The sequence below is a fragment of the Armigeres subalbatus genome, chromosome 3 (genome assembly GCF_024139115.2).
Source record: "Armigeres subalbatus isolate Guangzhou_Male chromosome 3, GZ_Asu_2, whole genome shotgun sequence".
Lineage (NCBI taxonomy): Eukaryota > Metazoa > Arthropoda > Insecta > Diptera > Culicidae > Armigeres > Armigeres subalbatus.
The window spans coordinates 204284276-204299478 of NC_085141.1; the positions used below are offsets into that span (position 1 = coordinate 204284276).

The following is a 15203-nucleotide window of genomic DNA, read 5'->3' on the forward strand; positions in this document are numbered from 1 at the left end:
ACCAATAGAGGTGAAGGTTTCCGCTACCTGTTGATGGTGTTGGTTTGCGTGGGAGAGCTATCAAGATTCGTCAAATAATCGTCGTTTGAATCTTTGTTTACAAAAGCAGATAAGTCGATTTGAAAATTTTGTCTTGAATTCTAAATTTCCTTCGTGTTGAAAAAGATCAATGACCCGCATTGTTTACAATTAATTTAACTCATTTTTGAGTGTTTTTGTCGTTTTTGAGTCGATTTGTCGTCTAGCTGTGCTGGTACTTCCTCTTCAGAAGCATGTCACGCTCTATTACATTATCTGAACACCTGTCATCAAACTGTCAGAAATCGTTCTCTTTTCAAACCGAAACAGCATCCATAGATTACGGTTTATATTTTTATAAAGTTGATTTTTGAATAAAAATTATTCACTTTTGTACATTTTCGTACATGTTTAAAGTTTAATTTGATAATAAAACAGCATCTTATTTGAGTTGTTGCCATTTGGTTGTTTGAATATGGAATTAAAACCGGTGCAACATTTATAATGTCGATCAAAGAAATTTTATCAGAGACGTTAGTTTCGGACGGCATTCCTGCGTGCCATCAGAGAAGCAGTTCAGTTTCAGTTCATGACTGAAGAGTGCGAGAGAGAATACGCGTTTTTCGGGAGTGTGGAATAAAATTATGTGTGACTGTCACTTTCTTGGTTGAGGAAAATTTTGGTGAACGCGAGTTTGGTCTTTCAATTGTGCAAAAATAACGGGGACTAGTGGTCCCACATTCAATGGTTCAATAAACAACGCGTGGTATTGTTAGTGACCAATTGGAATAAAGTGTAGTTTGCACGGAATTTGAGTGGATTCGAGGGTAGTTCCTCAAAAAGAAGCAGCAGTAGAAGCATCCGTGGGAAGGCGATCGAATCTGTCATGGCTGGACAAACCATCAACGATAGGCTGCTGGCTGCTAGGCACAGTCTAGCTGGCCAAGGTCTGGCGAAATCTGTCTGCAAGGCCACGACCGAGGAAATGATTGGACCGAAGAAGAAGCATTTGGATTGTAAGTTTCCATCATATTTGCTAAAAAAAAAGTGCCAGCGCATAATTCCCCTGCTCCTCCACCCCACTCAGTGACATTTCCTCTGCGTAACGTCCTTGGGCCGAAGGGCTACTTACTCTCGCTCTTGAAACTTGGTCAAATAACATATTGCAATCGATATTTATCACTCTTTCATTCAGAACGCGTTCGCCCCGTACTATCGGAACGAAATGTTACATAAAATTGATAATTCCTAAACGGGCATCCCCCAGAACCACCAGATCTTTCGACCTCTCGGAAACGCCCCGAAATGTTTACAATGATAAAAGTTCTTTGGCTTTCTCTCCTCTTCATTGGTTCTTGATTACGTTCGTTCTGCAAGTTAGTAATAGGCGGTGCAGGGGTTCTCAACATTTCATTTGTGGTCCACAAATACACAACTTTAATATTAATTTAATAGAGAAGTGATTCAACGTTTTATACAAGTTTGAAAAATTACAATTTCAAAAGAGTTTTCTTACAAAGATTTCTCTATTAAACCCAAATGTTCAGGAAATAAAACCTTTCTAAGCTATACGACATTTTGTATTGATAATGACTTCTTCAGTCCTAATTGTTGTCTTCTTTCTAAATGGCTCCTACATTCCAATTGGAACTTGGCCTGCTTTTCAATTAGGGGCCTTTCACAAATTACGTAACGCTGTACGGAGAGGGAGGGGGTCAAGCCGAGTGTTACGATCCATACAAAAAAAAATTAACCTTTCATACAAACGAGGAGAGGGTGGGGGTCCAAAATCACCAAATTTGGCGTTACGTAATTGAAGAATGAACCCTAAGGTGTTATTTTTGCATTTCCACAGTAATTAAAAACTTTTAAGCCATTTAAATTAACCCTCGGAATGGTAGTTTCAACCGCAAAATTTTTTCGCGTGTATGTGCGGGCCTCTTTATTGTAGGCAAGCACGTGTTTTAAAGGGTGTCCTTTACTCTCCCACCTTATTCTGGGCAAATGCGTGTTTTAAAAGAAGGAGAAATTCACTCTTTCGCATTATTCCAGGCAAGCGCGTGCTTTCAAAGAAGGTGTCATTCATTCTCCCTCCTTTTTCCGGGCAGATGCGTGCTTCAAAAGAAGGAGGCATTCACTCCCTCGCATTATTCTGGGTAAGCACGCTTTACAAGAAGGTGACACTTACTCTCCCATCTTATTCCGGGCAAGTGCATAATTTGAAAGAAAAAAGTAATTTACTCTCTCGCCTTGTCCCGGGTAAGTGCGTGTATTGTTATTATTATTTATTCAGAATAAGGCTAAGTGCGTGTATTGTATTTAGCACATTAACATTATTTGTTGCTGAAGATATTTATATCCGTTCCATAGACAGGATATAGATTAAAGAAAAGGAAATAATTGCTTATACTCAGGGTCGGATTTAGCCGGAAGGGGACCCCGGGGCCGATAGCTTGTGGGGCCCCAAAATGTAGGTTGGTTTTAGTACATAAGATGTGTGGGGGCACGGGGCCACGGCCCCCCTCTTAATCCGGCCCTGCTTATACTAAAAGTCACATCACGTTTTCACAAATTTCTCGTGAAGGTCGTGAAGTCAGATTTGCTTTCATTCTCTCCGCTGGTCCCTATAATGCTGTCCAACGAGCAGCTCCAAGAAGCTCGAAGTTGTTCCCATTTCTCTCATGTCCATTTGTTGACAAAAACCCAGATTAATCCACCTACAGTGAGATTTTGACCCTTCCTTAGTCGTAAGGAAATATTGTCACACTCCAATATTTTAAACGAGATAAAAGTACTCAACATCCCACGGCGATTGAACGTATAAAGTGACAAATAGAGGTTGCTGACGTTCAATCACCTCTCTCTTTCAAGCGCCTAGGAAGGATAGGGTTTGTTTTCATCGGGAAACGTTTCCCGATGGAAACAAACCACATCCTTTATATGCGCTTGAAAGGGAAAGGTGGTTGAACGTCAGCAACCCTTATTAATTGCCTACCAAAAGGCGGATTTCATGGGTGGGGTAACAACAAAATAAAATTTATTATTTAATTATATTTAATAATATTTAATGTTATATAATAATATTTAATGAATACGCACTGTACGTCATGCTGCCTATCTATCAGGCGCTCGTCGGATTAAATAGTTATTGTAACATGATTAGGAAATATCGTAACGCTGGTAACATATGCATATACTTGAAATTTCCAGAGACCTCGATAATAATTAATCAAGAACTAACTAAATCAGTTTAATACCTTAAAAATGAGTGAGATTTATATGTTAGTAAATTTCAGAATTTGCACACATACGCACACATACATGCATATAAGTGGTCTATTAGTGTCTCAAAACATGCTCACATATGCTATCTATCATCCACTGAAGAAATTTTTGAAATCCCTTTAAATTTTTACGTTTTTGCTTTTCTTAGAAGATTGTTTGGTACATGCTTCTATATGTTCCTCAATTAAAATCAATTGTTTCTTTGAAACAAATCAGAAAAATAAGCATATTTCCATATCATATCGTTTGTTATAATTATATTTTCAATATTAAAGTGAATTTGTTCCAAATACCATAGATTTTATTTCATAATTCAAGAGATTTATTGATAGATGCAGGACGGGAACAACTTCGAGCTACTTCGAGCTGCTCATTGGACAGCACTTATATAAACACCATCTCTGGCAAGGTCTCTGGCATTCGCTCTTTTGCATTATCCCGAGCGCTCCCGGGTCAAACATTAGGATAATTGTTAGCATATGCAAAAGTAATAATTAAAAATATTGCGTAATATATTTAGGGGAAACCGCCAAATGTTGAACGGCTAATTTTGTCGTCTATTGTAGAACTCCTGTAAGAAATGCACGTGAGTTCAACAATAGGCGAAGAAATTAGCCGTTCAACATTTGGCAAATTACCCTATATGATTTTCGGGGTAATGGCCTTTCTGGTTAGTGGAATATTCGGGGTAGTGACCTATCGGGGTACTGGCGTTCGGGGAAGTGACATTCGGGTTAGCGTCATAGAACCGTTGGTGCAGTTAAGTAGCAGAAAATTGCAAATATGAATTTATTATTAAATGTTTTTGGGAAAATGCGTCTTCTCCTTTCCCTCCTTTCATTTATATTAAGGTGATTATAGAATGAAGCCCGTGATGAATTTAAAATTCACCACACGTTTATCTACATACATTTCCAAAAGCCCAAATCTGGCGTAATGGTTTTCGTACAGTGCCGAAACTCAAATTATGATTGTTCAGCATAACTAAGCAAACGATCTTTCATTATTTCAGCCCCATACGCGTTATGGTTCTTTCATCTCGTGCTCTTGAAAAAAATATTGGAAAAGCACGTGGTTTACAAAATGGCCGATTTCTGGCTTCATTCTATAATCACCTTAAGCTTACATTTAAACCTGAGCTTAAACAGCTCTGTCCACGGATGATGGAGTCAACTTTGATAAGTCAAGTGTCTGCATATTGTTAAAATTGTGAAATAATTTGTTCTTTTATAGTACACATTGCTAGTATAGTAGTATTATTAGTACCCAACACATTACCGTTAGACGATAACGAGATGAATTTAATTGCATCCGAGTATGGTTACACTATAAGGCAGTGCTGAAGTAGGTACTTTAAACCCGGTAACATTTCAATTTAAAAGAAACGCGTCGAGTATTTTTTGCCAATATATAGAAAATAATTATACACTTGATATATCATACCTCCATGCAAACACTTAGAGAAGGTGTCGCATGATCTAACAACATCTGCTTGAGTATATGCTTTGGAGGTTCCGGCAGGGTCTAGTACCAGTCTTAACTAACAAAACACTAACACAAAAGACTGGGAAGCAAACGATCATACATTGCACCAACTGTAGTTCATAGTTCAGTATACAGTAAGTAGTAAAAGTAGATACTGTAGATTTACTTATTTTGCATTATACATGGTGAATGTATCTGTTATTTCTTCTCTGTAATCTTTGTTATTTTACTCTGACTTTTACTGCATGGATCAACGTATAAACAAACCTTAGTTAGCCGGGTTAGGAAAAAATAAGACATACTCTAATGTAGAGAAAGATTGAAGGACATAGGAGACGTGACTAAGTGTATTCTGAAAGACGAATAAAATTAGTTGACTACCTAATAACACATTAAATAACAGATAGGGAATGAATTCATGATCAGCGCTAGACAGTAAAACAAGAAATAGAGTCACGTTTAACTGAGTCCTTAGCCATCTATATACATGAGAATAGACCATATGATGCTTTCATCTACTATCCTTTTCTCTACATGACTAATAGTAATTACTCTTCGAACTTATTATCTAACTTTCTGACCTGATTACAGTGGGCATTTGCTTACTGCGTTCCTGCCTTTCCAGACGTTTCCAACGCCTGCCGTTCTTTGTGGCCGGTGACCAATCCGTTCCCCAGGGGGGGGGGGGGCGCAACTAACCCGATCGGCTATCGGCCGCTAGTACACGTGGACCCCGTCGTGCTGATGCGTAGAGCAACGATCCGCAACAAATTCACTCTGCCTGGTGTTCACACCACTGCTGTATGGATATTTGGCTCAGTGTTCTTGCGACGATAAAGGTGTTAACCGTTGCCTACATACGGGAGCTACGTCGAACAAACGGTAGCTTTGCACGTGGGTCGAGCTTTCACGGTGTGGCGAGCGGGGTGGTTGGCTTGGTTGACAAATGTGGAGAGTTTGGCGATAACACCGGCAAGGTGAACGGTGGGCCACGGGCTGGATGGTACAAAAGTGCGGACGCTGGAAAAACTTCACAGGGCTGGTTTCTCCTCGCTGTGAAATTCTATAGCGTGCCCAGGTTAGGGTGATTCCGTCACTCCTAAACCAACACCCACGTTGAACGGTGGGTGATATCTGTTCAACGGTCAGAATACTTTACAAAGTGCACCAGAATTTAGCAAATAAAACCTTACCCAATTCAATCTTCGATTGATCACAACTTTTACTCGCTTTCACTATACCATAGGTACAAATCGATCCTAGGCTGTAATTGGTTTTGTATAATTACAAATTGCGAATTATAATTTTGGGTTTTTGTTTTACCTAATTTGCAAAATCACTACTCTCTGCGAGTTATAATATAATCTATAAACTTTTATCCACGATTTTTTTAGAACGTTTTTTTAATCTGGCGCACTACAACACTATTCAACATGCCGAGAAGATGGTCCACATTCTAATGAAATCAAAAAACCCTCGCTAGCTCTTCTGAAGTCAAACAAAGCCTGTCTGGCCTTGGAGCCTGAATAATTTTCAATTCTCTCTTCATTTAATTTCGTATAGGGACAATTTGAGTTCATTTCATATATATATTTTTTTACTTTGCCCATCTTTTTCTAACAAAAATAATTGCCTCCCGTATCCGTAATGAGATCAGCGTGGAGCTCACTAATATTTATCGCGAGAGCTTATCAGGGATCTCTTCGGTTACCAAGAGCGAACGAAAGTCGTTGCAACAAGAGCGTGAAACATGCTTAGCAATGAAACATTCATTAAATTATAAACGTGAATTCACAATGTTCTTACAAGGTGTTTACTTGAAATATAGTCAGCAAATCAAATTTAACGAGATGTATCCAGGGGTCTCCAGTAGCCTTGCGAGCAAAGGCGTAGGATTGCCAATCCGGAGATGGCGAGTTCGATTCTCGGTCCGGTCTAGGATGTTTCGTCTATTAATAACTGAGGAAATGCTAATAGAATACTAAGTTGAAAAGCAGGCCAAGTTCCAGTTGGAATGTAGAGCCATTGAAGCAATGTTAAACAACAGGCACGAACATCCATCACCTTGTCTTAGTCCCCGGCGCGATTTGAACGAACTGCAGTGTTCGCCCGAAGCCTTCACACAGTTTTGCACACCATCCATCGTTGCTTCGATCAGTCTGGTAAGCTTTCCAGGGAAGCTGTTCTCGTCCATCATTTTTCGTAGCTCTACGCGGTCAATACTGTCGTATGCCGCTTTGAAATCGAAAAACAGATGGTGCGTTGGGACCTGACATTCAAGGCATTTATGGAGGATTTTCCGTACAGTAAAGATCTGGTCCGTTGTCGTGCGGCCGTCAACGAAGCCGACTCGATAAGTTCCCACGACGTCATTCACTATTGGTGACAGACGGCGGAAGATGATCTAGAATATCATTTTGTAGGCGGCATTAAGGATGATAATCGCTCGAAAGTTCTCATGGGACATGTTAAATGGAACACATGACCCCTTCCACTCCTCCGGTAGCTGTTAAGTTTTCCAGATACTGACAATCAGTTTGTGCAGGCAAGTGGCCAGCTTTTCCGGGAATATTTTGATAAGCTCAGCTCCGACACCATCCTCAATAGCTTCTTCATCTGGATTGTATCGTCCGCTGAACTGACGTAGTCATCTCTTCCGCTGCCTTGACTTTCACTGCCTGTACTCTCAGCGCCATTTAGGTGTTCCTCGTAGCTCTGCTTTCATCTTTCGATCACCACACGTTCGTCCATCAAAATGCTCCCATCCTTATCCTTGCACATCTCGGCTCGTAGCACATAGCTGCGTGTTTCTTGAGAACAGCACACCTACTCCAACTCCTCGCACTCCGCTTCTTCCAGACGTCGTTTCTTCTCCTGAAAAAGGCAGGTGTGTTGTCTCCGCTTCCGTCTATAGTGTTCTACGTACTGCCGGGTCCCGTGCTGTACCCTGCGTTCTTCGTCGTTAATGGCTATTTTAACTGTATCCCAACAGTCCTCAAAAGGGGCCCCATCGAGCTCACCGTCAACGCTGCTCCGAGATTCTGCGCGCATTCAATGGTGACATCAGATTGCATCAGTCGCTCTAGGTCGTACCGTGGCGGCCGTTAGTACCGAACATTCTTGATGACGGGTAGTTTTGGGCGCAATTCAACCATCACCAAATAGTGGTCGCTGTTGTTGTCGTCCTGACGTCGATAATGTAGGGTTTCAGAGGCGAATGGCTGTTAAAGGGTGATTAAAACCTCTTTAAACCAACAATCAGAACGTGATCGATTTGTGATTCTGTCTGCAGTGGTGATCTCCAGGTGTACCGATACGGAAGGCTGTATTGGAAATAGGTGCTGCGAATGGCCGTTTTCGTTCGTCAGCCGGTGGGCGCGAACTTTCCAATAGTCGGTCTAAACTCCTCTTGACCAATCTGCTATGACGATTTTGACGTCGTGGCTTGAGCAGCTGTCGTACTCACATTCCAGCTGCGCGTGGAATGCGTCTTTATCATTATCAGTGCTTTAGGAGTGTGGGCTATAGACGTTGATTATGCTGATTATGTTGAAGAACCGTCCTTTGATCCTCAACCTGTACATTCTCTCATTGATCGGCCACCAACCGATCACACGCCTTTGCATATCGTCCATCACTATGAAAGCTGTACCCAGCTCGTGTGTGTTGTCGCAGCTCTGGTAGATAGTATGATTACCTCTAAACGTTCGCACCATTGATCCCTTCCAACAAACCCCCCACAGCGCTACGATGCCGAATCCACGGTCCTTGAGCACATCGGCGAATATGTGTGTTCTCCCGAGGAAAGTGAAAGATTTTCAGTTCCACATGGGGAACCTCCTTAGCCGTGCGGTAAGATGCGCGGCTACAAAGCAAGACCATGCTGAGGGTGGCTGGGTTCGATTCCCGGTGCCGGTCTAGGCAATTTTCGGATTGGAAATTGACTCGACTTCCCTGGGCATAAAAGTATCATCGTGTTAGCCTCATGATATACGAATGCAAATTGGTAACTTGGCTTAGAAACCTTTTTTTTTCTTCTTCCTAAACAATGGAGGGGGAATCTGCTCAACAGACATCCTGGGTTGACCAGGAAGTGCGGGGTTAGGGATCACCGAGGGAGGCAGGACTACATCCCCGACCCGCTAAACCGTTTCCATTGCCGCCAAGCCCATAGTCCCTTCGGTACAACCAGAAGGTAATGCTTCAAAGGGGCCAGTGCAAAACGCACCCTCGAGGTTAGCTGCGTGTCCTTGCAGCACCGAACATCGTAACTCGCTTTTTTAGAAGAACACCATGGTATCGTGCCAGCGCGTTGCCGGCTTTCCAGGTGGCCTTACCACGCCCTATGTCCTCGGAAGGTGGGAAGGGTCGACTTCGCGCCTGCTTCCCTCTGCACGACTGGTATTAAGAATGATGATGCCGCGTGCACCCCAAATTGACCTTTCTGCGATAGGGCCTATTCGCCAGCACACAGAGGGACTTGCCGACGTGAGGCCTACGCCTGCCCCAGCCTTGACGAGGACCCCTTTCCGTCCTCGGGCTCGGAACCCGCCCGGTTGACCGACGCCGTGAAAGCGACGATACCATGTTGTTCTTCGCGCGGCCACTTGTTCGATAAAAGGATCGAGTTCGACCACAGAGCATGACCACCGGTATGACCCATGAAGCCGACTCCGATCCCTTGGACCACCTCTTATTTGCGCCTGAACTAGCCATCCTTGAGTCCACGCGCCACCTTCTGTGTAGCTCCGAGACGATTTGGGCGATAGCCGATAAAACGGCGTTCCAGCCAACTTCATCTTTACACATCCTCCGAACTAGGTTGTCCGGGGTAGTGTCCAGACCACATGTGGCAAGCATGTGGTCACGCATTGCGCGAAAACGTGAGCACACGAACAACACGTGTTCCGCCGTTTCCTCTAAAGCTGCGCACACCAAACACTCGGGCGAGGCCGAGCAAGCCAGCTGCGTTACCTGCACTTTGATTTTGCAGCACGCTTAAACGCCGGGTACATCGGACCCCCCATGGGGTGCTTGCCGTTCACAACTTTGCTGGAACAAATCAAACAATTGGGAGGGTTCGTGCAGCATTGTGCCTTATAGCCCTCCAATCCGCAGCGTCGGCAGAGATTGCTTCTGTCAGGGCCTTTGCAGTCCCATTGCTTGTGCCCCGGTTCCAGGCACTTGAAGCAATCTTCGGGTTACTCGTATATGCGCACAGGGCATACCGACCATCCCACCTTGACGCTCCCTAACTTGACTACCTTGCAGGCGCCCGCTGCAGATAGCCGAACCAATGCTACCTGCGTCCCTGCCGGACCTTTCCGTAGCCGAACGGCTGCGGTGGGCGTCTCCACTTCACACTGTCGCCGCAGTGCCGTGACGAGCTCTTCGACTTCAGTGATCTCGTCCAGGTCTTTAACCCTTAGATTCACCTCCGTCGTGAGTGCCCTCACCTTGACCGTCTCGCCTAGGACCTCCTCCGTCAACTTCTTGTAGGCGGCGCCCTTTTGCGAGACGCCCCGCTTCAGCTCGAGTATCATCTCGCCCATCCGGGTACGTCTTATTCGACGTACGTCGGCGCCGAGTTCACCGAGCTTGACGTCACTCCTCATCGCCTTCAAAACATCCGAGTACTTAGCCTCGTCCGCCGTGATGACTAGGGCATCGCCCCTGGAGCGATTGGCGCCTACCCTAGACTTCTTGCTACCCTCATTCGCCTGGGCCTTCTTTTCGGCCCTTGACGTCTTCGGTTTCCTCTTGTTCTTGACCAGGGTCCAGGAGGCGTCATCCCCCTCTATTTCCCTGGTTTGGTGCGGCTGAGAACTTTCAGCCTGCTGTAACCCCTTACCACCGTCTTTCCTGAGTGGACGGACCTTTCCAGGTCCTTCCTCCCCCGGTTTTGGAGGTACCTGTCCGGGGTTCAGCTTCCCAGCCCCACTACCCTTGTTCGGGGTAGTAACCCTCTGCGTTTTGGAGCGGCCCCCAGGGAGCTCATCCCCTGGAGCCTGTCCCCCGTTTTTGTGTCTGCTCCGTTGGAGCAGTCACCCCCGACGTACCCGCAAATACTTGGCCTCAGTCTGGGTAGACTTTGGCACCACCGTCTTCGCTGGCACGCCTTCGGTCGACTCGACCTTGCCCGAGTCCGCGAATCCTTGGGCCTCAGTCTGGGTAGACCTCGACTCCACCGATTTCACGGGTTTACACTTGGCCGTCCCGACCGCCCTCTCCAGCTTGGCGTCCAGCATCGACTTTCGAAGTTTCTGCAAGCTCCTCTTGAGGTCCTTGCTGATATTATGCTTCGATGACGCAAAGTCGATGATGGCGTCCAGCTGTTCCGTCGCCACCTCGAAGGCCGAAAGCCCATCGCGTTTGCGGTTCATCGCCTCCACAAGCCATGGGCCGTCAATAACCCCTACCGGCGTTTTTCTAGCCGAGAGGAAGGTTGAGTGACCCATGCTGGCGCTGCGCACTGAGCTGCCGACTATTGCCTCTGGCCTCCTAGGCGGAGACCTGAACAACCCACCTCTTGCGAAGGGGTTGTCGCCTACACTACTACCACTAATTGAAGAATTGACTTGGTTTTCCATTTTGGTCCCACGAGTTGCTCGGGAAAAGAGGTCCACCACGCCAGAGCCCAGCATGACGCGGTAAGGGACAATTACTGTGGAGGGTGCCCAGGTACCCCACAGGCTCCGTTAAAGGCCTAGCTTATTATTTCACCCCTCTGGCCATGCATCCCCTCAGCACGGGTCGCTTGACGCCTTGGGATTAGGGGTTGGGGACGATGGTCCCGGTTTAACTCGCAGTGGCCATGGGGAGGGGTCGTCTAGCCCTTGGACAAAGTCCCTGCTGCCCCCTCGCTGCTCCCTGCTGCTTAGAAACCTCGCAGTTAATAACTGTGGAAGTGCTTAATGAACACTAAGCTGCGAGGCGGCTCTGTCCCAGTGTGGGGATGCAATGCCAATAAGAAGAAGATGGGGAACAGACGCCCGGTAATATTTGCATCTCGGGAGAGGAACAAATTCCCCCTTTACTGTCAGCATACCACCATAGTTACCACCAGCGTTGGTTACAAGATCTTCCCTAGGGTTGCTCTCATCTCGTCACTTCACCCGATTGTTCGACGTCGGTGATTGCTTCATTGTATCTTCCCCACTCATTGTGTATCGTCGAGGTTGACACGATCCAATTACTTCCCACGTACAATCCGATGTCAGTGAAATCGAACCGATGAAGAGGTAAATTCTACTTCAGAATCCTGCAGGTACCATACGTGCTGCTTCTCCGTTGCTCAAGTAACGAAAAACTATTATCATCGGTGAGTTCCCTCCAGGCCGTACCGTGTGAGCTAAAGTCTCCCAGAATCCACCGTAGCTCAGGCTTAGCAGAGCAGATTTCATTAAGATCTCTACGTTGTACAGAAACATTCGGTATTCGGTGTGTACACAGATTCTATGCTGAGGCTTACTCCTCGTACGGTGACATGACATTCGACTACACCCAATATATTTTTACATGGTTGAAATTCATTATTTTTTCGGGTAACCTGCACTTTCATAGCCACCTGAATTTTCTTTGATTTTTTGCGTATGCTTTCGTGGGGTTAAGTTTCATTGACGCTAATCGACTGAAACCCAACAGTGTAAAAAAGAACTAGGTGTACCTCAGAGCCTGTCATCAAGGAAATATCTATTGCTTGAGCTTGAGCTTGATTGACTGCTCGTAGTTGCTACTCCATTATGACCAGATCAGCTGTTCTTGCACAGGGAACCAACAGATGTTTGCTTGGGACTAGCACACATCTTCAATGTACAAGTACTGGTGATCTCATTTGTTAGGTCATACTGGCGCCTGCCACGTCAGAATGCAAGTCAATGTAGGGAAGGGGAGGAAATGATGATGCAATCACTCGCCCACTGCAAGCCGAATATACCTCTGCACTTGCCACGAGTTCATGCGGAATTTTGTTGGAATTTCTGGGTTAGGTTGGAGAGGCAGAGGTCCGTCTTGGTTAACGAGCTGCCAATGTGATAGATAGGAGAAGGTAACTGATGGAATTTATAATTGGATGTAGGAAACGAGCGTTCATTATACGTTCATTATACGTATCATACGTTCATTTCCAATTCTAGTAGATTAATGTTAGAATGCTCAAATTGAAGGTATAGGAATAGTAATGGAAACGGTATGGAAGTCCATTTCCAGTTCTAGCGATTGCTAGAACATGAGGAATAAAGAGAAAGATACAAAGTAGGAGAATGGAACGGACCTGGGATTGAACCCACGACCTCCTGCGTATGAGGCAGAAGCAGTAGCCATATGACTACCAAGCCCGCTTCTTGTCATCAAGGAAATATCTATTCTGTAAAAAGAGTGGAGCTTGTTGATCCTCAAGAGCATACCTTCATATCCATCTCCTCGCTTCAGGCGAATAATGTTGAAATCGTGAAAAGACAGAACTTTGTTTGGAAAAAGCCATGCTCCACTAAAAGCAAATACGTCACAACATGAACTGTGAACGAAAAATTAAAACTGATCCTGATTTTTATTGAAACTTCTTCAGTTCCACTGCGAATCAACAGGCCATTTCGAAACCAGGGGTGGCATTGGGCACCTCGAAACGAGCAAATCATGCAAACTGTCATACGAAAGAGCTGTCGAAAGGAGATGCGCAATGAGGCCCAGGTTCTTCAATAATGGTTTCATCAATGAGATTATCATGTCCATAATGTTGCTCACTGCGTAAGAGAAATCAAGTGTATTGAAAATGGAATCCAAAATCTCAGAGTCATTTTATCGGGAACCTCAACATGATTGTGTTCTGGGAAGTGGCGGGAAATTGCTGGCCACGAATTTGAACCCTATATAAAAACTCGTCGTGCGCGGACGTCTGTTATTTTGCTTTTGGATTGTGGCAAACATAGGCACTGCAAGTGCCTCCAAGTTGCTCTCTTTGTCTATCGGTTCTTGTTCGTACGAGTTTACGAAATGATCGATTACCGGGTTTGTGCGACAATTGGATATCGATGTGTCTGCAATGGAAACGGTGTATAAAACATCGATGGATCATTCGCTGTTTGTTCAAAATCCCACCAAACTTGAGTCTGGACCACACGTATACCGGCCGAGATGAAAGGAAAGGTTTTTTACCACGATTTGCGTGACAAATACTTTTTCGATTCCTTTTTTCAATTTTTTCTTTGTGGACACGCATCCTTCCGATGACCTGGAGGAGGAAAGCTGGAGAAAATAAATCGAATACGCAAGGCGGACAACGGAAAACATACTCCGGTGTAATAATTGAATTCGGAGCAGCAACCGAACAAACAACAGCGGAAACAACGGAGAACAACGTAGTTAAAGTGGCCGAGGAAGATGTGGTTGTACTGGACATCGACACAACTGAACGAACGGAAACATTTACAATTCCTAATTCGATGGTTGTCTACGAGATCTGGTTCGCTTTCTATTTGTCCCTGTTTTGATGAAAAATACACCTTTCGCCATCCCCAGAGTTCGAGCCTTGATCGTCACTAAAGGCAGGGAAGAGAAGACATTTGAGCTGGCGATAGATCGCCTCGTCTCAACCACTATTTTATTCAGCGAATTTGGTATTTCTGCATCTGTATGCGGAGCTTCGCTATAGCGGGTACACTTCGACTCTTTACTGAAGGGCCGATCAGCATGCTGCTCATCATATTCGCTGCACTGTCGGTCTGCACTTGCATCAGTAGGTCTCTATAGATATATGTGACTACTTAAGGTCTGAGGGAAGGGTTTTCCGTTAAAAAAGCACGTGGTAGCACTCTCTGATCACGCTGTCAGTGTCGCCAAAAATATTTCATCATTATGCAGTTTACAATTGCTTGAGAATTTGCCGCAAACGGAGAACAAAAGGAGTTGGCACACTGAACCAAAACATCCTCCTTAAAACGACTGTAAAGTAATTTGTCCATGCCCCTTAACGATTATCTTCCACATTCCGGATGATGATCATTCAGTTGATTTTCAGATGGATGATTACCATCCGTATGAGCATCACGCGATGACCAAATGAATTGCTGGATGAATTCGAATGACAATTCAGATTACTTTCAGAAGACGTTATAACGAGAAACGGAATAAGCAAATTCGAATTGTGTAGGAAAACTAGTATCGAATTGAATGACAAAGCACTTGATTATCTTTCTGCTGTTTTTGTATAAAAAAGGAATATTTCTTCAAGTATTTACCAAGCCACACTTAAAATAAATTTATTATTCATTTAAAAAAATGGTTTTATTTTATTTTTTATGCACATATTTTCTCAGGAACAAAAAAATATTTAGAATGCCGGTCTCGATTTCGTAATGAAACATTTCGAGCACAAATTTAAAATAAACTGTTTACACTATTAATCTAGGGAACGGCAA

At 44.5% G+C, this 15203-nt stretch overlaps 1 protein-coding gene across 9 annotated transcripts in view; it reads left to right on the forward strand.

The window, feature by feature from the left end:
* The first annotated feature begins 577 nt into the window (after nt 1-577).
* LOC134227037 (phosphatidylinositol-binding clathrin assembly protein LAP) overlaps nt 578-15203 on the forward strand; it is a 68865-nt gene continuing 54239 nt past the window's right edge. For 3 of the 9 annotated variants that reach the window (XM_062708228.1, XM_062708233.1, XM_062708229.1), the window contains exon 1: nt 584-1034. In XM_062708228.1, the coding sequence (XP_062564212.1) occupies nt 905-1034 (130 nt within the window). In that variant the 5' untranslated portion in view covers nt 584-904. Of the gene's footprint in view, nt 1035-15203 lie in introns of all 9 variants that reach the window. The other 6 variants (XM_062708231.1, XM_062708236.1, XM_062708234.1 and 3 more) reach the window with 4 other exon arrangements.